Below are 19,566 nucleotides of genomic sequence, written 5' to 3' on the forward strand. Positions count from 1 at the left end.
CAAACATACTTCAGCTCTTATTACAAGGCAGAACTACTGCACAAACTCAAGCCTGAGGCAATCAAAAAAAAACATGTTTCAAATTACACCTCTTTTCCCACAGCTGCCACTAGTATCACCCCATGCAGTTACACTGTCCTTGAGCTCCCACAGCTGCAAGGCGACATCTCTGTGTGAAACATCTGCAAGGGAACAAGAGCTGCCCCTGCTGTGGGACGAGTGAAAGTTTCAGAAGGAGCATGAAGGTCAGCTCCGTTTTCTCCTGCTCCAGGATTTCTGAATGCAAATAAAGGACGGAGGTGCCCAGGGATGTTCGCTAGGGTGGACGCTCAGTGTTTCTCCATAAAATGCAGAGAAATCAGGTTTCTGCACAAAAACAGCTGTGTTCTCTGATGATCAGGCATGGCTAGTAGCCCTGTGGCTGCCTTCAGTGGGAGGACCTCTACATACATGTGTATATATATATATATATGATATATGCATATGTTTATGTATTTATATATATATATATTTGTGGGTGTGAGCTAAGAAAACAAAGCAAATTAGGATAATGATCCCTCATGAGCCCTACAAAAGGGCTCTAACATGAAGAAATGCCTTCAGTGTCTTACATTACAGAAGTCATCATTAGAAAAATGTATTTGCTGAGCACTAACATTTTTCTTGGAAATATTTGCTCTTGATCACTGCTACAGACAAGATTTATAGATACCTATGCAAATAACCAGTTTTGTAATTGTACATCTAAAAAAAAAACCAGGACTTCAAAATCAGCAGATCCTTCAGAAAAAAATTCATTGTGATTTGTTTTTTTTTCTCATCCCAATTTTTCTTTCATCTAATGCTTTTCTTAAAGCTACAGTTTTGCCAGTATCAGAGAAGCAATAATTTCCTTCTCGGGAGGTTTTTGATATGCAAAGCTCTCACTCAGTCTAGCAGAACATTCGCATGCATTCAGAAGGCTGGAAACTGAGAAATGGTGGCTGTTAGAGGAGAATGTGTTGCTGTAGTAGGACCACTGCAGTGAACTTCGGACTTTGCTGTTTGCCTGAGCGTTTTTTTTTTTTTTTTTGTCTGAGCCTTGACTTTGCTTTTTCTTGAGCTTTTCAAGAGCAGTATCCTATGCCACCTCTTTCAGTGTCCCTGCTGCTGCCTGCACAGTGAAGGCTGCAATGGAAATCTGCCTCTTTACTTCTTCCCAGGCTCCACGCTGGTCTGCTTTGCTTTCAATATCAAACAGGGCATCGTAGATTCCTGGGAAGGACTCGCCAGCATACTTGTTGTGGCTGCTTGGAGCAAAGATGACATGTCTGTGGGGAAAGGGAAAAATGAAGGTATAATCATGAACAGAGTGCAAGTTCATTGCAGGGAACTGGAAAGCTGTGTGCCAGGCAGAGCAGCTAGGGATCATATGAGGATCACTATCCACTAAATATGCAGGAATTCCAGGGGGACCTTACTTTAAAAAGACCTCATAAACTAACCCTGAGGACAAAATCTATAGGAAAGAGGATGGATTTAAAGCACACAGCCTTCTCCTTCAAGAGGCACTGCATTTGGCTATTTGAGTCCATGTTAAGCTTTTGCAGAGGAGAGCTCAAAGCATGAGCCAAACAAATGTGGTAGTCGGAGAACAGGGAGCAAATTCAGCAATGGCTGCAGTGGAACAGGAGCCTCAGAAAATAACTAAACAATTGGAATGATGTGAGGCAGCAATGCAAAGGCAACGTGAAAAGGGAAGAATTAAGGAATGATACTTGAGAAGAGAATGAATTCTGCAGACCTCCTAGATAAGAAGTGACTATACTGGCACTAAAATGGACAAAAAAGTGGTTTATTTATTTTATTTTTTAATGAAGTTATAAACACTTGAAGCCCTACTATTAAATTGTTTTCACGTATATAAAGTAATAAAACACATTTGTAGAAGATGGTCCCCAAATAAAAATAAATACTAAAATTAAATTAATAAATGCAAGTCAGAAAAAAACATCCTCTGACTAGCTCTAAACGAAACCCAACACCCAAGGAGATTCTTCTTCTGCTTTTATAAAACAAACATTTCTCTTCTCCACAAGGCTCAAAGACAGTTTATTCTAGGAAGGATGATTCTGAGCTCTACCTGCCTAAGGGGCTTCTGGTTTGGCGTGAAAGCTGTTAGTCAGTGAGTCAGCTCTATCTAGTCATTAGGAAAAGGGTGGCACTGCGAGTAAAATGAGGTGTCACATACCTGACACTGAAAACTACCTTCTGCCTGACATTACTGATAAATGCATGGGACTTCTAGGAAGTGCACCAGTGTGATGCACCAAACATTATCTTTCTCCATGACAACATGTTTGGAGGGAGAAAATGTAAAGGGAAAAAACAGCCAAGGACTTCAGCTAAGAGGAACATCAATAGAAGCAGCCAAAGCTGGGACGGATGAGACTTGAACGGATGAATTGGATAAGCACAGCTTTAACAGGCCTTTACTTTTATCTATCCTGTGCTCAAAGGTCAAGCTCCTGATTCTCATTTCTTGGCTTCTTCATCTAACCCTCACTACAAAACTATTCTTACTTTCTTCTCCCTTTTACTGTACTCTTATTTCTTTCCAAGTAGTTGACTTGCCAATGAATCCTTACTTGGTATATGTTTGAAAGAACCAATTATAACAGAAGTGGCACTATATTCGTSGCACTATTACTTGGCATTACAAGGATGATGCAGGTGAAGAGTCCACSTCAGAGGTTAAAAAGAACCTGCTCACTGGGTTATGCTTTAAACACAATCTATCAATATAAAAGGGCTCTTAAAGATCTTTCACACAGCCTTTGAGCTGAACAGTCAGTCAGGGTGGGATGGACTTACCAAAACATAGTGCCTCAGGCGGTTGGTTATGTAAGTTGTTGCCTCACCTGTAAAATTTCCTGCCCAGTAAGCCAAGAGGATCAATAAAAGCTCTTTCTATAAGCATCAGCTGATCATTCATGATTCGTACTGCAATCACACTGCAGAAATTGGAGACAGAGAAATTCACAGAGTGAAGAAATATGACTTTTAATTCAAACACTTTTGTTTGGACAGAAAAATGGCAAAGATGCTCTGCATTTTGCAACAAGAGAATATTCAAACTGAAATATTCAATACATTCTATACTAATGCACTAGGATTCTGTGTAAAGTTTTGCAAAACTACAGGACTTTGTGAGATGTGAAATGCTTTATGATAGCAACAGAAACCTATTTAGTTTTAAATGGCATCCGGAAGATAATAAGCAGACACGAAGAGTGGGATTTAGGTAAAGATAAAGATATCTGGATTCAGTATACCYTGGAAATCAGATGTCTAAGCTTCCTCTCTATTAAGTGGAGCTTTTGCAGCTGACTGGCCAGTATGGATGGGATTCAGTTGCCTAGACATAACTGCCTGGTACTGTAGTAGATGTCCTTAAGCACGTGGGTCACTGCACCCAAAGGGCATGGAAATCCCATAGGGCCCATAGGTTTACAGGCCCCTGTGGATGTCTTGGGCATTCTGGAGCATTATCCAGTTTCTTTAAGGATGAACTAAGTTACACACCAGGCTCCTAACTGGGCTGTCTAGACCCAATGGTATCACCTACAGCACCAAGTATAGCTTTTTAAATATAAACTTAAACTTAAATTTCAATATTAACATTAACTTTCCCTTCAAGAATGTCCTTGGACATGGAAAGGAAAAACTATGGATGGAACCATGGATTTGTATTTTTCCTTCAAACTTACTCATTTGTGTCAGTTTGTTCAAGTCTCCTATGAAACTCTGCAGCAGCTTTTGAGAAATTCACCACAGCAGAAAAAAGTGAATCTAGAAAAGAAAAGATATTTTACTGCATTTCAGAGTACTTTGCTGAGTCCCATATATCCCTCATATGTGTTTGGGGGGACATAAGTACTTTTGTTAATGTTGCTATAATTCTGTTAATTTTGTTGTCTTTCCCAGAATTCATTAGTTTCTCTGCTGCAGACTTCTGGAAAGCTGCGCTATTAGCAATAATGAACAAAGACCTTGTACAGCTCTGCCAACAGCAAACTAGAATACTCTGTAGAGCTTTCTCAGGTATACACCTGGCCTCTACTCGACAAGGAAGAGGCAGGCTGGAATTGCAAGTGGAAGACAATGCCGTTTCATTTCTTAATGAAGTGATGCACTGCAGCATTTAGTTAAAGAAGTCTGACTTAGACCTAAATTTCCAACTCTTTCTCTGGTTTGTTCAAGGATTTTCCTTTTGGAATATCAAACATTTTCTTCCCATATCACACCAAATGTATATGATATGCATACTGAATAGTATTAACAGACATAAAAGAAATAAAGAAATGATGGTCACATATACATATACAGAAAATGATGGTTTTCTGTATAAGGGTGTGTTTGAAACAGACCTGGGCTAAAGTATCAATATCTACAACCAAGTTTTGTAGAACAGGGAAAAGGTGGATAATATGTAGAGAGGAATTTCTGACCTTAATAAAAGCACAGGTCTGTTACAGAGAAGGTAGTTTTACAACTTCTACATTTTGCCCATAAGTTTCAGAAAACTTCAGATAAACTAGTATTCCCTCTTTTTGGTCCTATGGAAACATGGCACACATGAGGAGATAGGGTTATCTCCTACGTCTAGTTGCCTATGGGTAACCATGACCTACAAATGTTTAGAAATGCAATGAACATTTTCAAAAAATCTCTTAGGATCTCAGTCCCCAAGATCCCCATTGAAAGCTGTTCTACACTTTCATTTACTCTTCTGATTTCCAGCAAAGCTATTGATTCATTATCAGCTTATTTGTTCTTGTATTAGCATGTTTAATTTACAAAACTTCAGGCACAGATTTTACCCCTGCAACCTTTTTATAGACTGTGACATTAGAGATGAAGGTCGCCTGGTGAGAGTGAGATTTTTACACTTGTTTGCAACTGTGCATTTCCACAGAGCAATAGATAGAAGTTTGCTAGAGGACAGAGTTCTGCCCTTGTTGATATCGTGGACATGCTGTGGTAACAGATTATGTTTCAGAAACAGGAGAAGGGGATTTAAGAGAAAAAAAAGGGCATCTGAAAATATATAAGGGATTTTGTGCACATGTTTGCTAGCTCTTCAGTGCTGTCAGCTTTGGTTATTTTAGAAAATATTATTAACACAACATTTGTTTTTTCTTTTTTTTTTTTTTTTTTCCTTTAAACCTTAGTTCCAGATAACATATGAGTAAATGAACACATTTTTTTTGAAAAAAAGATTTCCAGCCTTCAGTGCTGCAGAGGAGCAACTGACATGTGAATCCAAATGCAAACAAAAGAAAAAGCTTTGTCTATTATGATTATTATTTTCAAAGACAGTTGTGTGACTTATTCAGACTTAATGTACAGTTTTCTGTTGATCAGTATTGGCCACAGGCAATCCCATGAAATTGCTGGGTGAACTTCAAAATACTATTGCAAAAGTACCCATACATTGTAATGCATTCTATGCAACAGAATAAAATGGAAAAAAAAAGAAAAAATTTTAATTAAGAATGAATTTAAAGATGAGATGATTAGATAGCAGAGACATAAGAATAATAAAATACTGGAGAAGGTGCCTTATAATAAATTGTTCAAAGTGCAATATCTATAAAGTTATTGAGGAGTGGGTTTAGCGTTACTTTTGGAACAAAAATCCACCTCCCTCCCACAAAAGATAATTCTAAACTCTAGCTTAAATAGGAACAAAGACAAATGTATTTGCTGGAAGGTAAAGATGGACAAATCTGTATTTTAAATGACAATAAAACCCAATGAAAATATCAGCAGAATAATTTAATTTGTATATATATTTTGTTTTATTTATATCTTTATGTAGTGTCTCTGTATGTTGTCAGGCTCAAAAATACTGCTGTGGGTACTACTCACCAAATGATACTTCATAAGTTTTCAGCTGTTGTTCATGTTTTTTGGCCAATTTATAAATTCTGTTACTATATCCTTTCAAGGCTTCTCCATAATCTCGACAGTCAAAAGGAATGATGTGGGAATCTGCAAGTTCATAAACCAGTTTTCCTCGTAGCTGGGCAATTGTCAGCTGTTTCCTGAAGGTGGGATCATAAAACTTTTCCACTAATTCAAAGGTCTCATACACCGTGTGATAAACAGGATAATTGCTGAATTTGTCTGTTCTCTGAAAAAGAACAAGTAATTTTATCACTGTATTTTTGTATTTATATATTGGCCACATAAAGACTATGATGTTTAGCACCGCTTCCAAATGAAAGAAAAAGTTGCATGCTACAGAGCACAATTTTCTGTCCTTAGCTTTAATGTGTTCATCTTATAAAAGGAAAAAAACCTTAATGTATGGACTGTCACACAAGGTAAAGCGAGCAGTTATTCCTTCTCTTCATCTGCACTGACCTGCCTTTCGCTCCACTGTATGCAGATCCTTTCCACCAAAAACAAAGAGAGTCTGGGGGTGTGGATAGCAGAGAGCTTTAATCATAGGCCCCTTGCATATAATGAAGTTTTCCTTTTTTCCTGAACAGAATCAAGGCAACTATCTTTGTATGGGTGCTACTAATGGAACAGTGAAATAAATTCTACGTCCCCATACAGACTCTATAAAACAGACTATAAAAAGACTATAGAATGTATGCATCACTACATGTTTATTCTCCAAGGTTTTAGGATTTGTTTTTGCTAAATTAAAAGATGGTACTGATATATGAAAGTCAAAGGTTCTTTGCTTTTTTTTTTTGATTTCAGCATTAAACTAATTATGAATAGCTGCTTTTAAAAGACAATTGCTTACCATTATAAATCTTCTTCGAGCAGTTTAGATCACTTACCCTATTCTTGGTGTAACGAACTCTGCCTGATGCAATTCCCAGTCGCTGAAAGTAGGCTTCAAAATCACTGCCTGATCCTAGTTTGTTTATTCTACTTGTAGGGAAGAATACACATCTTTGTAAGAATACTTATTTTATAATAGGGTAGTAATTTAATCAAAATTCAGATTCTGAAGGGCATAACTGGACACTAGTTAGATCAGAGACCAGAAAAGAGGCAATTCTAATTTTTCTAATCAACATACTAAATTAGCAAGATAGATCTTTGTCTCTACCAGGTAGCAACCCTGTTATGACACTGATCACATTAGGGAAAAAAAAACACATGATGTGGGGCTCTGCAATCACTAGAGCTGCAGAATTGCTTCAGCTAAATCTCTGCAATCTTAAAATATTAATAATCTATTTCCAAACTAATAAGCTTTGGAAAGCAATGTATGTAAAGACAGTTGTGTTTATATCCTTAACGTATTTCCAAAGTACATTCAAAGCCTGGTAAATAATTCCTGTTGCAGTGTACACGACTACCATTCAATACTTACAAGTCAATATTGCCATCTACTGGGTAGATGCGGCAAGACAGATGAAAAGAAAACAGGAAAGAAAGGGTGAATATTCTAAATTCTTTCCCTGCCCTTCACTTCTACAACACCTTTCCAAACCTTTTATTTTTCTATGAATAAAGGGCCTTTAAAGAGTATGAGGTTTCATTTTGCAGTGGACATAGATGTCACCAGTATAAGTTTAAAGATATAATGATGTAAGATTTTATTTTATTTTAAGCGACACTCACCCTGCACTAAAAGGCTTTGTACTACTTTTGTTAACATTATCTCTTCAAGAATTCTGGAGAACAGCATGAGATGACACAATGTAAATAGAAGGGAAAAAYAGATTAACAGCTTACCTGGGAAAACTATTATTTTCAGTTGCAGGGTCTTTCTCAAGCCAGCTTTTGTAAAGAGACTTACTTTCATAACCCTCATCAGGGCTTGAAATCTATAGAGGAAAAGATTATAATCTCTAATACCCCTAATGCCATTCAGCTTAAAAGGATAGTCTTACAGCTATCTATCTGCATTGTTCTTAATCTGAAAGCTTGCTGCATGGAAGTCAGTAGTTGTGCACGATTTATTTACCTTCGTTATCTGCTCTTATGGATATAGCTGTGAAAACCCTCTCATTGGCACTAAGAAACATCCACAGACAGGACAGTAGCTGGAACCCATCAGTTTCTGGGGGAAATCAGAAGAATCCTGGAGATTTCTAAGATTTTTTTTCACATTTTAGAACTATGTATGTAATTATGCATATGCTTAAATAGTGCTATGGAGCTGCTTCAGCAACCAGGCTTTTCCAGGTGTGTTCTTGGAGAGGAAAGAAGCTCTAACGGGAGGTTTACCCTGTGCTACACTAATATTTTCTCAACAGGCTGGGCCTGAAATGTGACAGCTTTCCTCTATAGGAAGGCTATAGGAAGAACTGTGCTAGAAGGAARGGTCAAAAACAGTCATTAACTATTCTACAGCAGCGCCAAGGTGAGTCAAAGAAGACTGAAGTGCTATTGTGCAAGACAYCATGTGCACAAATGCAGTGCCCATCTTATCCTTAAAAATATGGGAAGCTGCATAACCATTTTGAAAAATATAAATATAACCAACATCCTGATGGGAAAACTATGAAAGAGTACAAAATTAGCTGACCATAGCTGCTAGGAAATCTGTGGCAGTGCCACAAACCAATCAAATATTCTGATCTCCAGGTACACTTATCAATCTTAAATAGTTATAGTTGAAGCCAGGGATGGTCTTTTAAATATATAATTGGTTGTGATGGATAGAGGATTGACATTTTTATTTTCAAATAAGAAAAACTTTTCTTACAAATACAAACCATAAATGCATGACCAAAGCAAACGGTTCTGCTGTACTATGAAATCTTAAATTCTGTGTTGAAAAATACACAGACTTTCATCTGAAAATCCTAGGGGTTCTGGCCTCTGAGATTGTGGCAGCAGCTAGCAGAAAAATAACAACTTTGGGAAGTAATTACTTGGCTGTTGTCATTTCCAGGGCATTTTGGTCAAGTTCTAGGGCTAAATTGAAAATGGCACTTTCATAAAAGCAAGCTGAACTCTGACATATGGGAACAGGAGTACTCCATGCTCTGGCAGAGATGTTATTATGATAGCTTGGGTTATGTAAAAAAATGTTGGTCAGCTTTTTCATACAACACTGAGAGCCTAGTAAAACATAGTATTTGCACTGATATAGATCTGAATCTAGATCTAAGAWGTAAGCTCACTACCAGCTCAAGAGGCTGTGCAGAGTTTTGTAAATATAAAAACAAGTTAAAAAGTGACAAACAGAAAATGGGAATCGGAGTTGGACTAGTGTAATAGCTGGCTGGTGTGTTCCAATTTTCTAAAGCCTAGTAGTAGAGCATAGCCAGAAAAGACTGTCAAGAACTAAATATCCCATCTGCATCTTGAGGGTCACATTTTAAGTGTAGAATTCCCTAGAATGCAGCACTTCACACTTAGCTTGCAGGGTTAGGTGAAAAGTAGCTCACTCAAAACAAAGAAATTAAAAAGAGATTTTGTGGTGGATATGCTAGGTTAGACTCTTTGATGTGAASAGAAATCACTTTCCTTCAGACATACATAATTTTCACCCACATCTATACTAATGTTCTTCTACATACTGGGTTTTCTGAGTGAAATTCATTCCTGTGCAAACATAAAATGCAAAGTATAGAGAATATTTCAGTTCCTTTTGTATTATACTGCGACTTTCCAAGCTGCGCAGGACTTCTGGCTGCTCAAGAATCTGACTACTAAAATATCTGAAGACTTAAAGGGTCAAGGACTTGCTTTGTACATCTAGTTCCCGTAGCTAGGTATCCCTAGCTTATCTCACAMATTCTATTAAAACAAAACTGTTCTTGAGTATAACTTTCTAGAGACAGGTTTCACAGTCWGATTCCCGGGGGTTTCTGGTAACACATCAAGACTGGTCAATTAAAGATGAATTAAAACTGCAGTATCTAYCTAAGAAACTGTTATAGAAGTTGGTGTGTGAATTTATTTTTCATACAGGTGAAAGTTGGTCCCAAATTTAAAAGTAAAAATAAAAATTATAACAAAGATAGGAAGGTSCTGCGCTAAAAAAATGTGGAAAGGATGATCTCAAATTTAGTTAGAGACAGTGAAAAAATATGAATAAGGAGAAAAAAACTGCAAATGAGATCCATAAGTTCATCCCCTTAATAGCAACTCAATGAAGTACATGCATGTATATATGGTGTACTTCTTTGAAACTCTTAGCAAGGAAATAGTATGGAATTATGGAGTAGTTGTCAGACTTTCTATTGTTTATATTACATTTCTGATGGTAAAAACTTAAAAGACACGGAACAGTAGCATTAAGAAAACAAACAAACAAATAAAAAAAAAAACCACAGTCTCTCAGGGATTTCATATGTGGCTTTAACAGAATTTTCTATCCCAAATCAGTATTGGTTGAATGTGAGTTCGAGATCAAAGATCAAGGATTAAGGTAGTGTTTTCAGTCTAGAGCATTATTAATCTGCTTATCTTTTGCAGATATATGGATCCCAAGCAACTTGCTATGGACAGTTAAGCAAACCTACGTACCTGGCCTGTTGTAAGACCCATGCAATCTTTTGTTATCACAGTTTCCCAAGGTCTCAGTAAAACTGGAGAAGATTTAGAAGGAACAAATAGACTGGGAAAAAAAAAAAAAGGAGCAAACCAATGTGGAAAGAAATACTTTCTGTTCTGCACTTGAAACAGAAATGTAAATCACAATTTATTTGAATTTTCTTATACCTTTTGACAAATAATCTAGTTTGAGTATTTTATTATCTTGTCTTTATTCCAGCTAGGTCAGATATACCTTTGAGCCTTTCAGAGAGTACTGAAGATCTATGAGCCTGAATTGTATACAGTTGAGGGGAAATTTGGTCATTGATTTTGATGCGATCAGATTTCTTCTAGCCCAGCTGTAAGATATGATAGCAAATAAACCTGCATTCTACATTATCAGAAAGTCACAAACAATAGATATCTATGATTTTGTACCTCTTTTGTCAGATTATACACCAGTTTGTAGAGAAGGGGAGTGCAGTCAACTCTTAATGTGTAGTTGCCTGAAAATGAAACACAGACAGGGAAATCATCCCCTTACATACCAGCTGGGATAAGGAGCATTATCTTCTTAATTGATTAATCCCTGTAGTTCTTTCTTACACAAACCTATCTTTGACTCTAAGGTAAAAACTCTAGATCTTACATCAGAATAAATACAGAAATAGACCATTCATTTGGTCATGTCATGTAAGATACAGCCTCTAAATGACAGTGATGCACTGGATATAGTACCATTGCAATAACATAATTGAGCCTTCCCATAGTTTTAAAATGCCTTCCCAATTATCCTTCATTTTCTATAAACCTTTTTCATTCACATGTTCCCCAAAGCTTGTGTTAAACAGAAAGCAGTATTAACATTCTAGAGAAAGAAGTTGTTAAAAATAAAGTGAGTGCATTCGGGAACTGCGCAGGAAGGACATGCTCCTTACAACAATTTTTAGAAGTCTCTAAAGCAGCTACTTATTTTCTAGTAAAGATAATAGATATTTTTAATAAAAATAATAAAATGCCTTTCTGAATGCATTCACTGACTGAAACTGGAAGACAGATCATCTTCTGAGTAAGAGGCTTGCAAGACACTTGACGCTGTATTTTAGAACTAAATCTCACCTAGACAGGAGACAACGTAGATGGAGAGTAATATTTTCATTCGTTTTCTTGTAAACCTCCCATATACCACCAGGTCTGGCTTCTACACTTCTCCCTCCTCAAGTGTCCTCATTGCCTGAGCGCTGTGTAAAGTTTCTCATGCCCAAGTTAGCAGAAAGGGCTCCATCCAAAAGAAATTATCACCATTTTGGAGGCTGTAGGAGCATGTAAAGGGTCTTCTCTTTCCATTCCCACCTAACAGCATCTGGGAAAGCACATCTCTCCTCACATACAGACTAAAACAAGGGGAGATGAGAAGGCTTTGCTGTAATAAACTGCAAGCTATAAGATAGCGCTGTTAATAGATTTTGATATGGCTGTTTAACAGGTCATCCTTTGCACAACACATGCTCATAAAGGGACTAGATGGACAATTACCACCCCTATAACAACAGAAGAAATACTAGGTGACAAGAAACACTGTAGAGAATGTGTGATAATAAATGAAATAAATATCAGAGTATATGAGTGCCATAGGCTCTGCCAGGGCTTTAAATCTTTAGAGTTAGGTGAAAAATGGCTAAGAAATTTTAGAAAGTACTTGGAGGGTGGTGCTCTTTTTTCTTAGTATGTATTTCTTTTGCAGTGGTTTTGCTTGCATGTTTTCTTTAATGCATAAAGTAAGAGAAGTGTTTGAATAATCAAGATTTGGAAGCAAATTGTTAATGCATCAGTGTGTTGGCTCCAAATCAGCTAAAAATTATGTGTTACAACCCATGCTGAGAATAACAGGCAGTTGTAAAGCTATTGCTTCATCCATGAGATCTCCTAGGCATGAAATTCTGCTCTACTTTTTACACAACAYGTAGGCTGAATAACTGAAAGAACAGTTCTCCTCTCCCTATACCCCAATATAAATTCAGGATTTATAAATTGTTTGCTTTTTGATTCCTGCAAATATCTTTGTGACAGATAGAATTTTCAGATGATAGAAACAAAAGGATTTTTTAGATATGCCTATCAATATACAATATATTTTCACACAGCAAGCCCAAATAAGAGGGGTTTAACATGGGGAGAGCAATGCCCTAAACAACAGATGTCATGATGAAGGATGTTTCATGGAACTTCACTGACTATAATTTCAGTGCATATAATGGCAAATGAAGCCCTTTTGTAACAATATCCAGTATAATTTTAGAGGGATATTGTCCTCTTAATTCTGAATTAGGTTTTAGTGCTAATCCCAGCTTCCAAGATCCAATCTCTAAGAAGCCTGCATGATGGATTCTGTGCAGAATCTAAAGGGAGTAATGAGCATAATAAAGGTGGATCACCTTTTGAGTGCTTATTTTCTAGGAAAGCCTTGCTATAACCCATAATTAACTCTTTTCACAGCCAAAGCAAAGCACTAGTGACAACAGTGGCACAAAGCATCAAAATAGATTCCCATCTCCACAAAATTTAAGCCCTAGACTTTGGCACAAATTGTCTTTGGACCATAATAAAATGATAGCTCTCCAAAGTATTACCACTCCACAGTTAAATGCAGCACAAGGAACATCACCTTACACATATTAAAACTGCAATTGTATATGAAAGCTAATGGAGTTAYGAGAAGGTTTTAAATTCAAGTTTCACCATTCATTAGCCTATAACCTTTTGGAGATCTTCTGGACTCAGTGACCTTGGATTGGAGCTTACAGAGGGTGCCATTTGCAAAAAGAAAGCAATATAAAAATCTAAATGGATCTCTCTCAGTGCTTAATTCTGTACTTGTTACATTATTCTCAATTTCACATGATCTATCTTAGGTTTGCCAGTTCTGGATGCAATAAATGATACAGAGTGAAATATTAAATTGACAATTGGGAAGTAAAATGAGTTTAAAAATAAAATACACACCTTCTATAGAAGAATCTGTGTTAATGTATGCAACTGCTCGCTCCTGGAGGATTCTGGCATTTTCCTGAGGTTGTAGAAGTATAATTGTTACTGTTCATTGTTGACATTTAGCCAAGGGCATGTTAAGTACATTCTTTTTTTTTACAAGATTGTGTTTAAGAGCCCAATCGGGATAAGTAGTGCTATGTATCTTACTAATTATATTAATGTCTGAGGATAGGTCAACTGTCTTGACATATGAAATACACTGCTGCTTTCTGGGACTTCTTAGCTTATCTCGCAAACCATCTATAAAATGCAGATGCTTTCTCCTGTATCATGCAGGAGCAAGAAGTAACAGAATTACTAAACAGTGTTAGCACAGTTTATGGTTATGTACTTGTTTAAATTGTGTGCTTCCTTTGCTTAGAAACTATGGTACATTATCAAGCTGAACGTCAACTGCTTTTTCAACTCGAAACCTGTAACTGTGAGCTGATCCAAAATTCCTCTGTGCTTTTAATCCCTAGTGATTTGTATGAGCGCCAACAACTGAATTCATTTCTGTCACTGAAACCAAATTAATTTCAAAAAGGGGTGAGTCAAAACACTGATATTTACTATTTGATTGACTATTTTGAGACAACAAAAGCACTGCTTTCATTCTCAATATATACACATACACATTTTTTTTTTTCTGGTAATAATTGTAATATTTACCATTTACCATAACTATGGTAATTATRTTTGAAATTGATATTCTAATTAGTAAGTCTTGACTTTATGATAGATATTCTAATTAGTTTAGGAAATTCTATTTTGATTCATTTAATTTATAAGCCAATTAATCATTTCCAAGTTATTTGAACAACAAATTGCATTGGTAATTGATAACTCCGTAATACAATTAGTGTCTTTAAAACCAATTGTGGAGGAAATACTACAAAAAATATAGAGGCAGGGAGAAAGCTTGTGCATGCATATAYGCCTTACCTATGTGCAAAATCTTATTAGCAAAATAAATCATTTCATTTACAAGGAATGAAGATTGTTTACATGAAAAAGGATGTTGGCATAGTGGTAGATTTTKCTTTTTGCACATCAGAATTTGAACACAATGGGTTAATTTTCCTCATGATTTACAAGATGACACATCTGGCAGCTGCAGAAAACATGGATATAATCTGTGAGGAACGTCTCTAGAGAAACTGAATCTAATTTAGGTGTCAAAGAGGACAAATGTACACTGCCAAAATAAAGCAAGAAAACAATAACATAAGAACACTAAGGTGTAAATATGCATTGTGCTTATGGCTTTCTAAAATAGTACAACTGCCATGGCATGAAATAATGGATTACGAGATATTAAATTATTCAGCCAAAAACATTATAGAACACAGGTAGCAATATGAGAACAAAATAAACATAAAAGACCTCCTAATTTATTCATGACTAGCTGAAAGGAAATTGATAATTATAAGCATTATTGTTTTATATTCCTCAGAGTTTAAACAATTGTTCTTTTCTTATTGACAGCATATAAATATGTGTAAATATATGAATAGAGAAAGAATGCAAAAATAAAAGTTGTATGCACAGCATACTCTTGGTACCTGTGGAGTTTAACTGGGAAATTTCAATTCCAACATTTTATCTTAAAATCAATTAGAGAGAAATGTTTAATTTTTTTTTTTTTTTTTTGATCTAACATCCACTAAACCAAAGACGATAGGCCCTTTCATTTGCCAAAGAGGATTCATTTCCATGCAAAAGATGTTGTGTGCTCTTGGATCACAGATGCTGAAATTCAGCTTACAGAAATGGAAGAATTTCTCAGTTCTTCCATTAGAAGAATTAGTAGTAGTAGAATATATCAATTTAGACAGTGCTATCATTTTGTTGAATGGAYAGTCTTGCACACTGGTGTACTACATTGTGCTAGCTTTGAATTACAGTAGATTTTGAAATCATAGAAAAGCTTGTCTACTCATGTTGTGARTAGTTAGATGGACAATTTGCATAAATATGTAGAGGGGACTCATTCCTYCCTGAAGAGGAGTTTGTTTTGCTCAATTTTTACCTCAAATTAGGTGCAGTCTAGGAATAGACACCACTTGACACTGTGTCTGCCTGCAACAGACTTCCAAGTTATATTAGGCTTTCTTTGTACTAATCTTTATTTACCTCAGCCCATTCTGTGGAACCCAGCAATCCAAATTCTTCTGCATCCCAACTAGCAAAAATAATAGTTCGCTTTGGTCTCCAACCTGTAAACACATAGTTATACTTGAAGATTAAACTTAAATTTAGGAAATCTAATCACAACATTTAATTAAATAGCACTTTTAAAATAGCACTTAACTGATATAACAATAAAAAGATTTCCCTCTAAATTCCTTAACTGAAAGTATTTCTGTAGAGGCTTCTCCTGTTAACGCAACATTTTCATTCCATACAACTAAAAGGATGGTATCACACTGATGAAATACATGAGAGAATAACTTCAACCAAGATTCCATGTTGATTATGCATCTCTTCACTGAATTTGCATAGTTCATAATGACAAATACAACTTTCTATAGAGATGAAAATCTAAATTAACAGAGCTGCTTAGGGAAACACTCTCTAAGTGTTTCTCTTAGGGAAAGCTCTCTAAGCTGCTGTTCTCCATACTCATYGTTTAAACTGTTAAAATAAGATACCTTCCATCTTCATTTTACCRAAACTCCGAACAATCTCTTGAAGAACAGCAGCCCCAGTAGTTGGATCTATTCCACCAAATACCCAGGAATCTCTGTGACCTCCTAAAATAATATACCTGTCTGAAAAAAAACATAGAATATAAATTCTTAATTCAAAATGCATTTAGGCTACCTGTGTTTCCTTACATTCCAAGCCTACTTGTGTCAAAAGAAAAACAAGATTTATTTTTAAGGTAATTTGCAATCATTTTATTACTTTAATGAAATGTATAGATGAAGACAAGAAACATTTTACACATATTTTTGCAGTTAAAATTTTCTCCTACATGACTTGCTACTCAGAATCATCACAATGTTTTAGTCTCAAATTATTACTAGATTTCAGTATTTTGCATTCTGTTAAGCTTTGCAAGGGCAAAATGTATGAATCATGTAAGGGGAATCCTATAACAAAATATCAGGGGTTATATAAAACTGACAGCTGTCATTCTAACATTTCCAGTCAAATGTATTTTTAAGAATGCCAGCACCGATAGGAGGGAARGACAAGGTACTAACGATTTCTCAGATACCACAACTATCTGATTATCTCAAAAACTTATAGTTTCTTACAATATGAGAACAATTTCACAAAGTGCAAAATAAAGAAGAAATTAAAATTCCCAAGCATCTGCTGCTCACCTGGTTCCATAGCTCCTCTGAGGATGCCAATGACATTGTAAATTCGTGTTATTTGATTGTTTGTTTGAACATGCATTCTGACTTTCCTGAAATAAAAGCAGTGTGAAGTAACCATCCTCTCTGACAACGAAATCTCAATGTAAGAGCTTGCAACCAGCAAGTTAGTGCTCCTGCTCTTTGTGTGCGCTACCTTGATCTAACCCGACATTTTATCAATATCCCAATTTTTATTTCAGATTAAACTTTTCATATGAAGATACTTCAATAACTAATCCGTAAAGTTTCAATTATTTAAAATATTTATTGATTTTGTTTTTATGGGAGCCAATACTAGCAAATGAGAGGAGGAAACTGGCAGGCATAAACAGTAATTAAAAATACATGTGAATGTGATCAAATTTGATAATATTGGAGAAACATATTTTTATAAAGAATATACTGTGGGTTTACAGATCAATTAAATGTAATGAGATAATTATTAGAGAGGGATGGTCATTATAGTTGTTCATCCATGAATAAATTCAAATTGTCTCCTTAGGAGAGCAGATCAAAATGATCACACTCTGTCAAGCAAACAAAAAAAAAGAAATGGTGTAAAAAGAATTCACTTGAAAATAATGCAGTATTCAAATTTTCTTCAATTTGTAGAATTTTTAGAAAAAAATAAATAATTATGTTTTTAATTGTGTCTGGCAAAATCTCAAGAATTTCACATTTGAAGTTAACTTTTCAGCAAAGAATCTATATAGCTGTCAAAATCAAAGCCTACTTGAGGACAGCTATTGGATCTTTGCCCAGAAAATAACTGACACCAGTGCATCAAGCTTACAAATACAAATGTGCACGTTTTTCATGTACAAGTGACTCTTTACCTAAACTCAAAAGGATGGTTTTGATATGGAGTTGCTCTAATAGAGAAGTATATGTAGGATCAGCCTAAAATATTTACAAAATTGTGTCACTATCAACTAGGAAGATGTCAAAAAGTGCATTATAAAATACTTCCCATGTACATGTTCTTTCGATGGATCATAGTGTTTCTTTTCTCATTGCTTAGTTTTATTGCTCTTCAAGATGTTCAAAACACTGGCTTAATTATATCAAACGTGGTCTTTTATTTGTTTTCACACTTTATTCCTTTTCAATTGCTATTAAAATGCAGCAAGAAAGAATAAAGATAAATGGGGTTTTCATATAATTATATGTTCAGATTCATTCTTTTTTTTTTTTTTTTTTCATGAGGTGGAGCAGTTATAATGATACATCATTATTACAAATGGCCCATTGTTGTACTCCTCAGGGAACAATTTTTCATGTCAAGTGAATATTTTTGTATTACATATTCCTATAGGAAGAGATCTACAGCTTTATGTAGCACAGCTTATAATTTATAAATGAGGAGTTTTGATGCTCCCTGACAACCAGCCAGGTCCCTGAGAGCTCATGATTATTGCTACATGTTTCAGTCTGTTAGTGCTGGGGAACTGGCCAGTTTTATTTCTCCAACAGAACTGAGAAAATGTAAACATCAAAAACATTATTGCTAATCCAATTGGTCAAAGTCCAGTTACTCCCAAACAAATCAACAGCTTTGAGTCCTTTGGCTGTGTTAGCATTCAGGACTTTCATCCATGGGGCCTATCAAGTTTCTTTTCAAACACTTCTCAGATCTAAGTTCACACAAGTCCTAGGAGACTTCCAGTGGTCAAGGCAAAAATATAGGGAAAAACTAGTGAAGAGTCAGTGATTCCCCCTTCGACTACAAGCTGGTTGTTCTATTGTTGCCTCAATCACCAGAAGCAGGAAGGAAAGAAAAAGTGAGGAAGGGGGACTATGTTCATTGAACAGTAATAAAAAAATGTCCACTTTCTGCCTTCTAGCTATTTTTAAAAGCATCACCGAGACACTGTCTGAATCTTAAAGTAAGGATTGAGAAGAAAATAACAGAGCTTGATCTAAACCCCCTGAGTACAGACCTYGTAGAAAAGTTGTGTGCAAATCCTGGCCCTATATTATAAGACACATTGAGACTTCCCTTCCAGCTGCTGTCTGGAGCTGCAGGTCCTCCCATTGCACTGTTAAGTGAAAATTGAGACAAATATGATTGACCAAGAGGCTAAAGCCAGAAATTCCTTTAATGATTACTGTATCTAAAACAAYGTGGGCATACAATTGTTTTTTAAGACACACATCATGCCAGTAACTGATTGCTTTGAAATTGCTATACTTATATATACTTAAAAGAATTATATATAATTTATTAAAATGCAAAGGCCTGTAAACCAATGTAAGTGTTTAGCATTTTGAATGTTCTGGGTTTGATAGAGAGTTAAAGCAGAAAGGTAATGAAAGGGATTTTTATTTTTCTACCTTCTTGCTACAATTCAGTAGATATTAAATTGTTCTTTAAAAATAGAATGTAGATAAACTTGTTTTTCCACAGGAGGCCTGCAGGCAGTTGCTGTGTTTTCATGTTTTCTGGAGCACATGCTACTACAAAAGAGCAATAAATGCATAGATTTTACATGCCTAGTATAAAARGATTTTGCTTCATATTTGTGAATACTAAATCCTGTTAAAACGCACTGAGGGACACTCACCGTAATAATACTTCTGCATCATGATATCCAATGGGATGAACTGGGATCTTGGGAATCCCTACTCCCTCTTTAATTTTATACCGGAAAGTGTACTC

At 35.8% G+C, this 19,566-nt stretch overlaps 1 protein-coding gene across 1 annotated transcript in view; it reads right to left on the bottom strand.

Moving 5' to 3' along the window:
* Positions 1-1,120: 1,120 nt before the first annotated feature.
* NAALAD2 (N-acetylated alpha-linked acidic dipeptidase 2) overlaps positions 1,121-19,566 on the bottom strand; it is a 28,663-nt gene continuing 10,217 nt past the window's right edge. The window contains exons 7-19 of the mRNA XM_026042456.1: positions 19,472-19,565; positions 18,848-18,946; positions 16,872-16,957; positions 16,191-16,310; positions 15,673-15,755; positions 13,510-13,573; positions 10,945-11,012; positions 7,750-7,841; positions 6,843-6,933; positions 5,914-6,178; positions 3,750-3,831; positions 2,901-2,993; positions 1,121-1,310 (exon numbers count right to left, since the gene is read on the bottom strand). Of these exons, the coding sequence (XP_025898241.1) occupies positions 1,121-1,310; positions 2,901-2,993; positions 3,750-3,831; positions 5,914-6,178; positions 6,843-6,933; positions 7,750-7,841; positions 10,945-11,012; positions 13,510-13,573; positions 15,673-15,755; positions 16,191-16,310; positions 16,872-16,957; positions 18,848-18,946; positions 19,472-19,565 (1,427 nt within the window). The remainder of the gene's footprint in view (positions 1,311-2,900; positions 2,994-3,749; positions 3,832-5,913; positions 6,179-6,842; positions 6,934-7,749; positions 7,842-10,944; positions 11,013-13,509; positions 13,574-15,672; positions 15,756-16,190; positions 16,311-16,871; positions 16,958-18,847; positions 18,947-19,471; position 19,566) is intronic.

This window comes from Nothoprocta perdicaria, unplaced genomic scaffold, assembly GCF_003342845.1.
Source record: "Nothoprocta perdicaria isolate Ctin4 unplaced genomic scaffold, notPer1 scaffold_302, whole genome shotgun sequence".
Taxonomy (NCBI): Eukaryota; Metazoa; Chordata; class Aves; order Tinamiformes; family Tinamidae; genus Nothoprocta; species Nothoprocta perdicaria.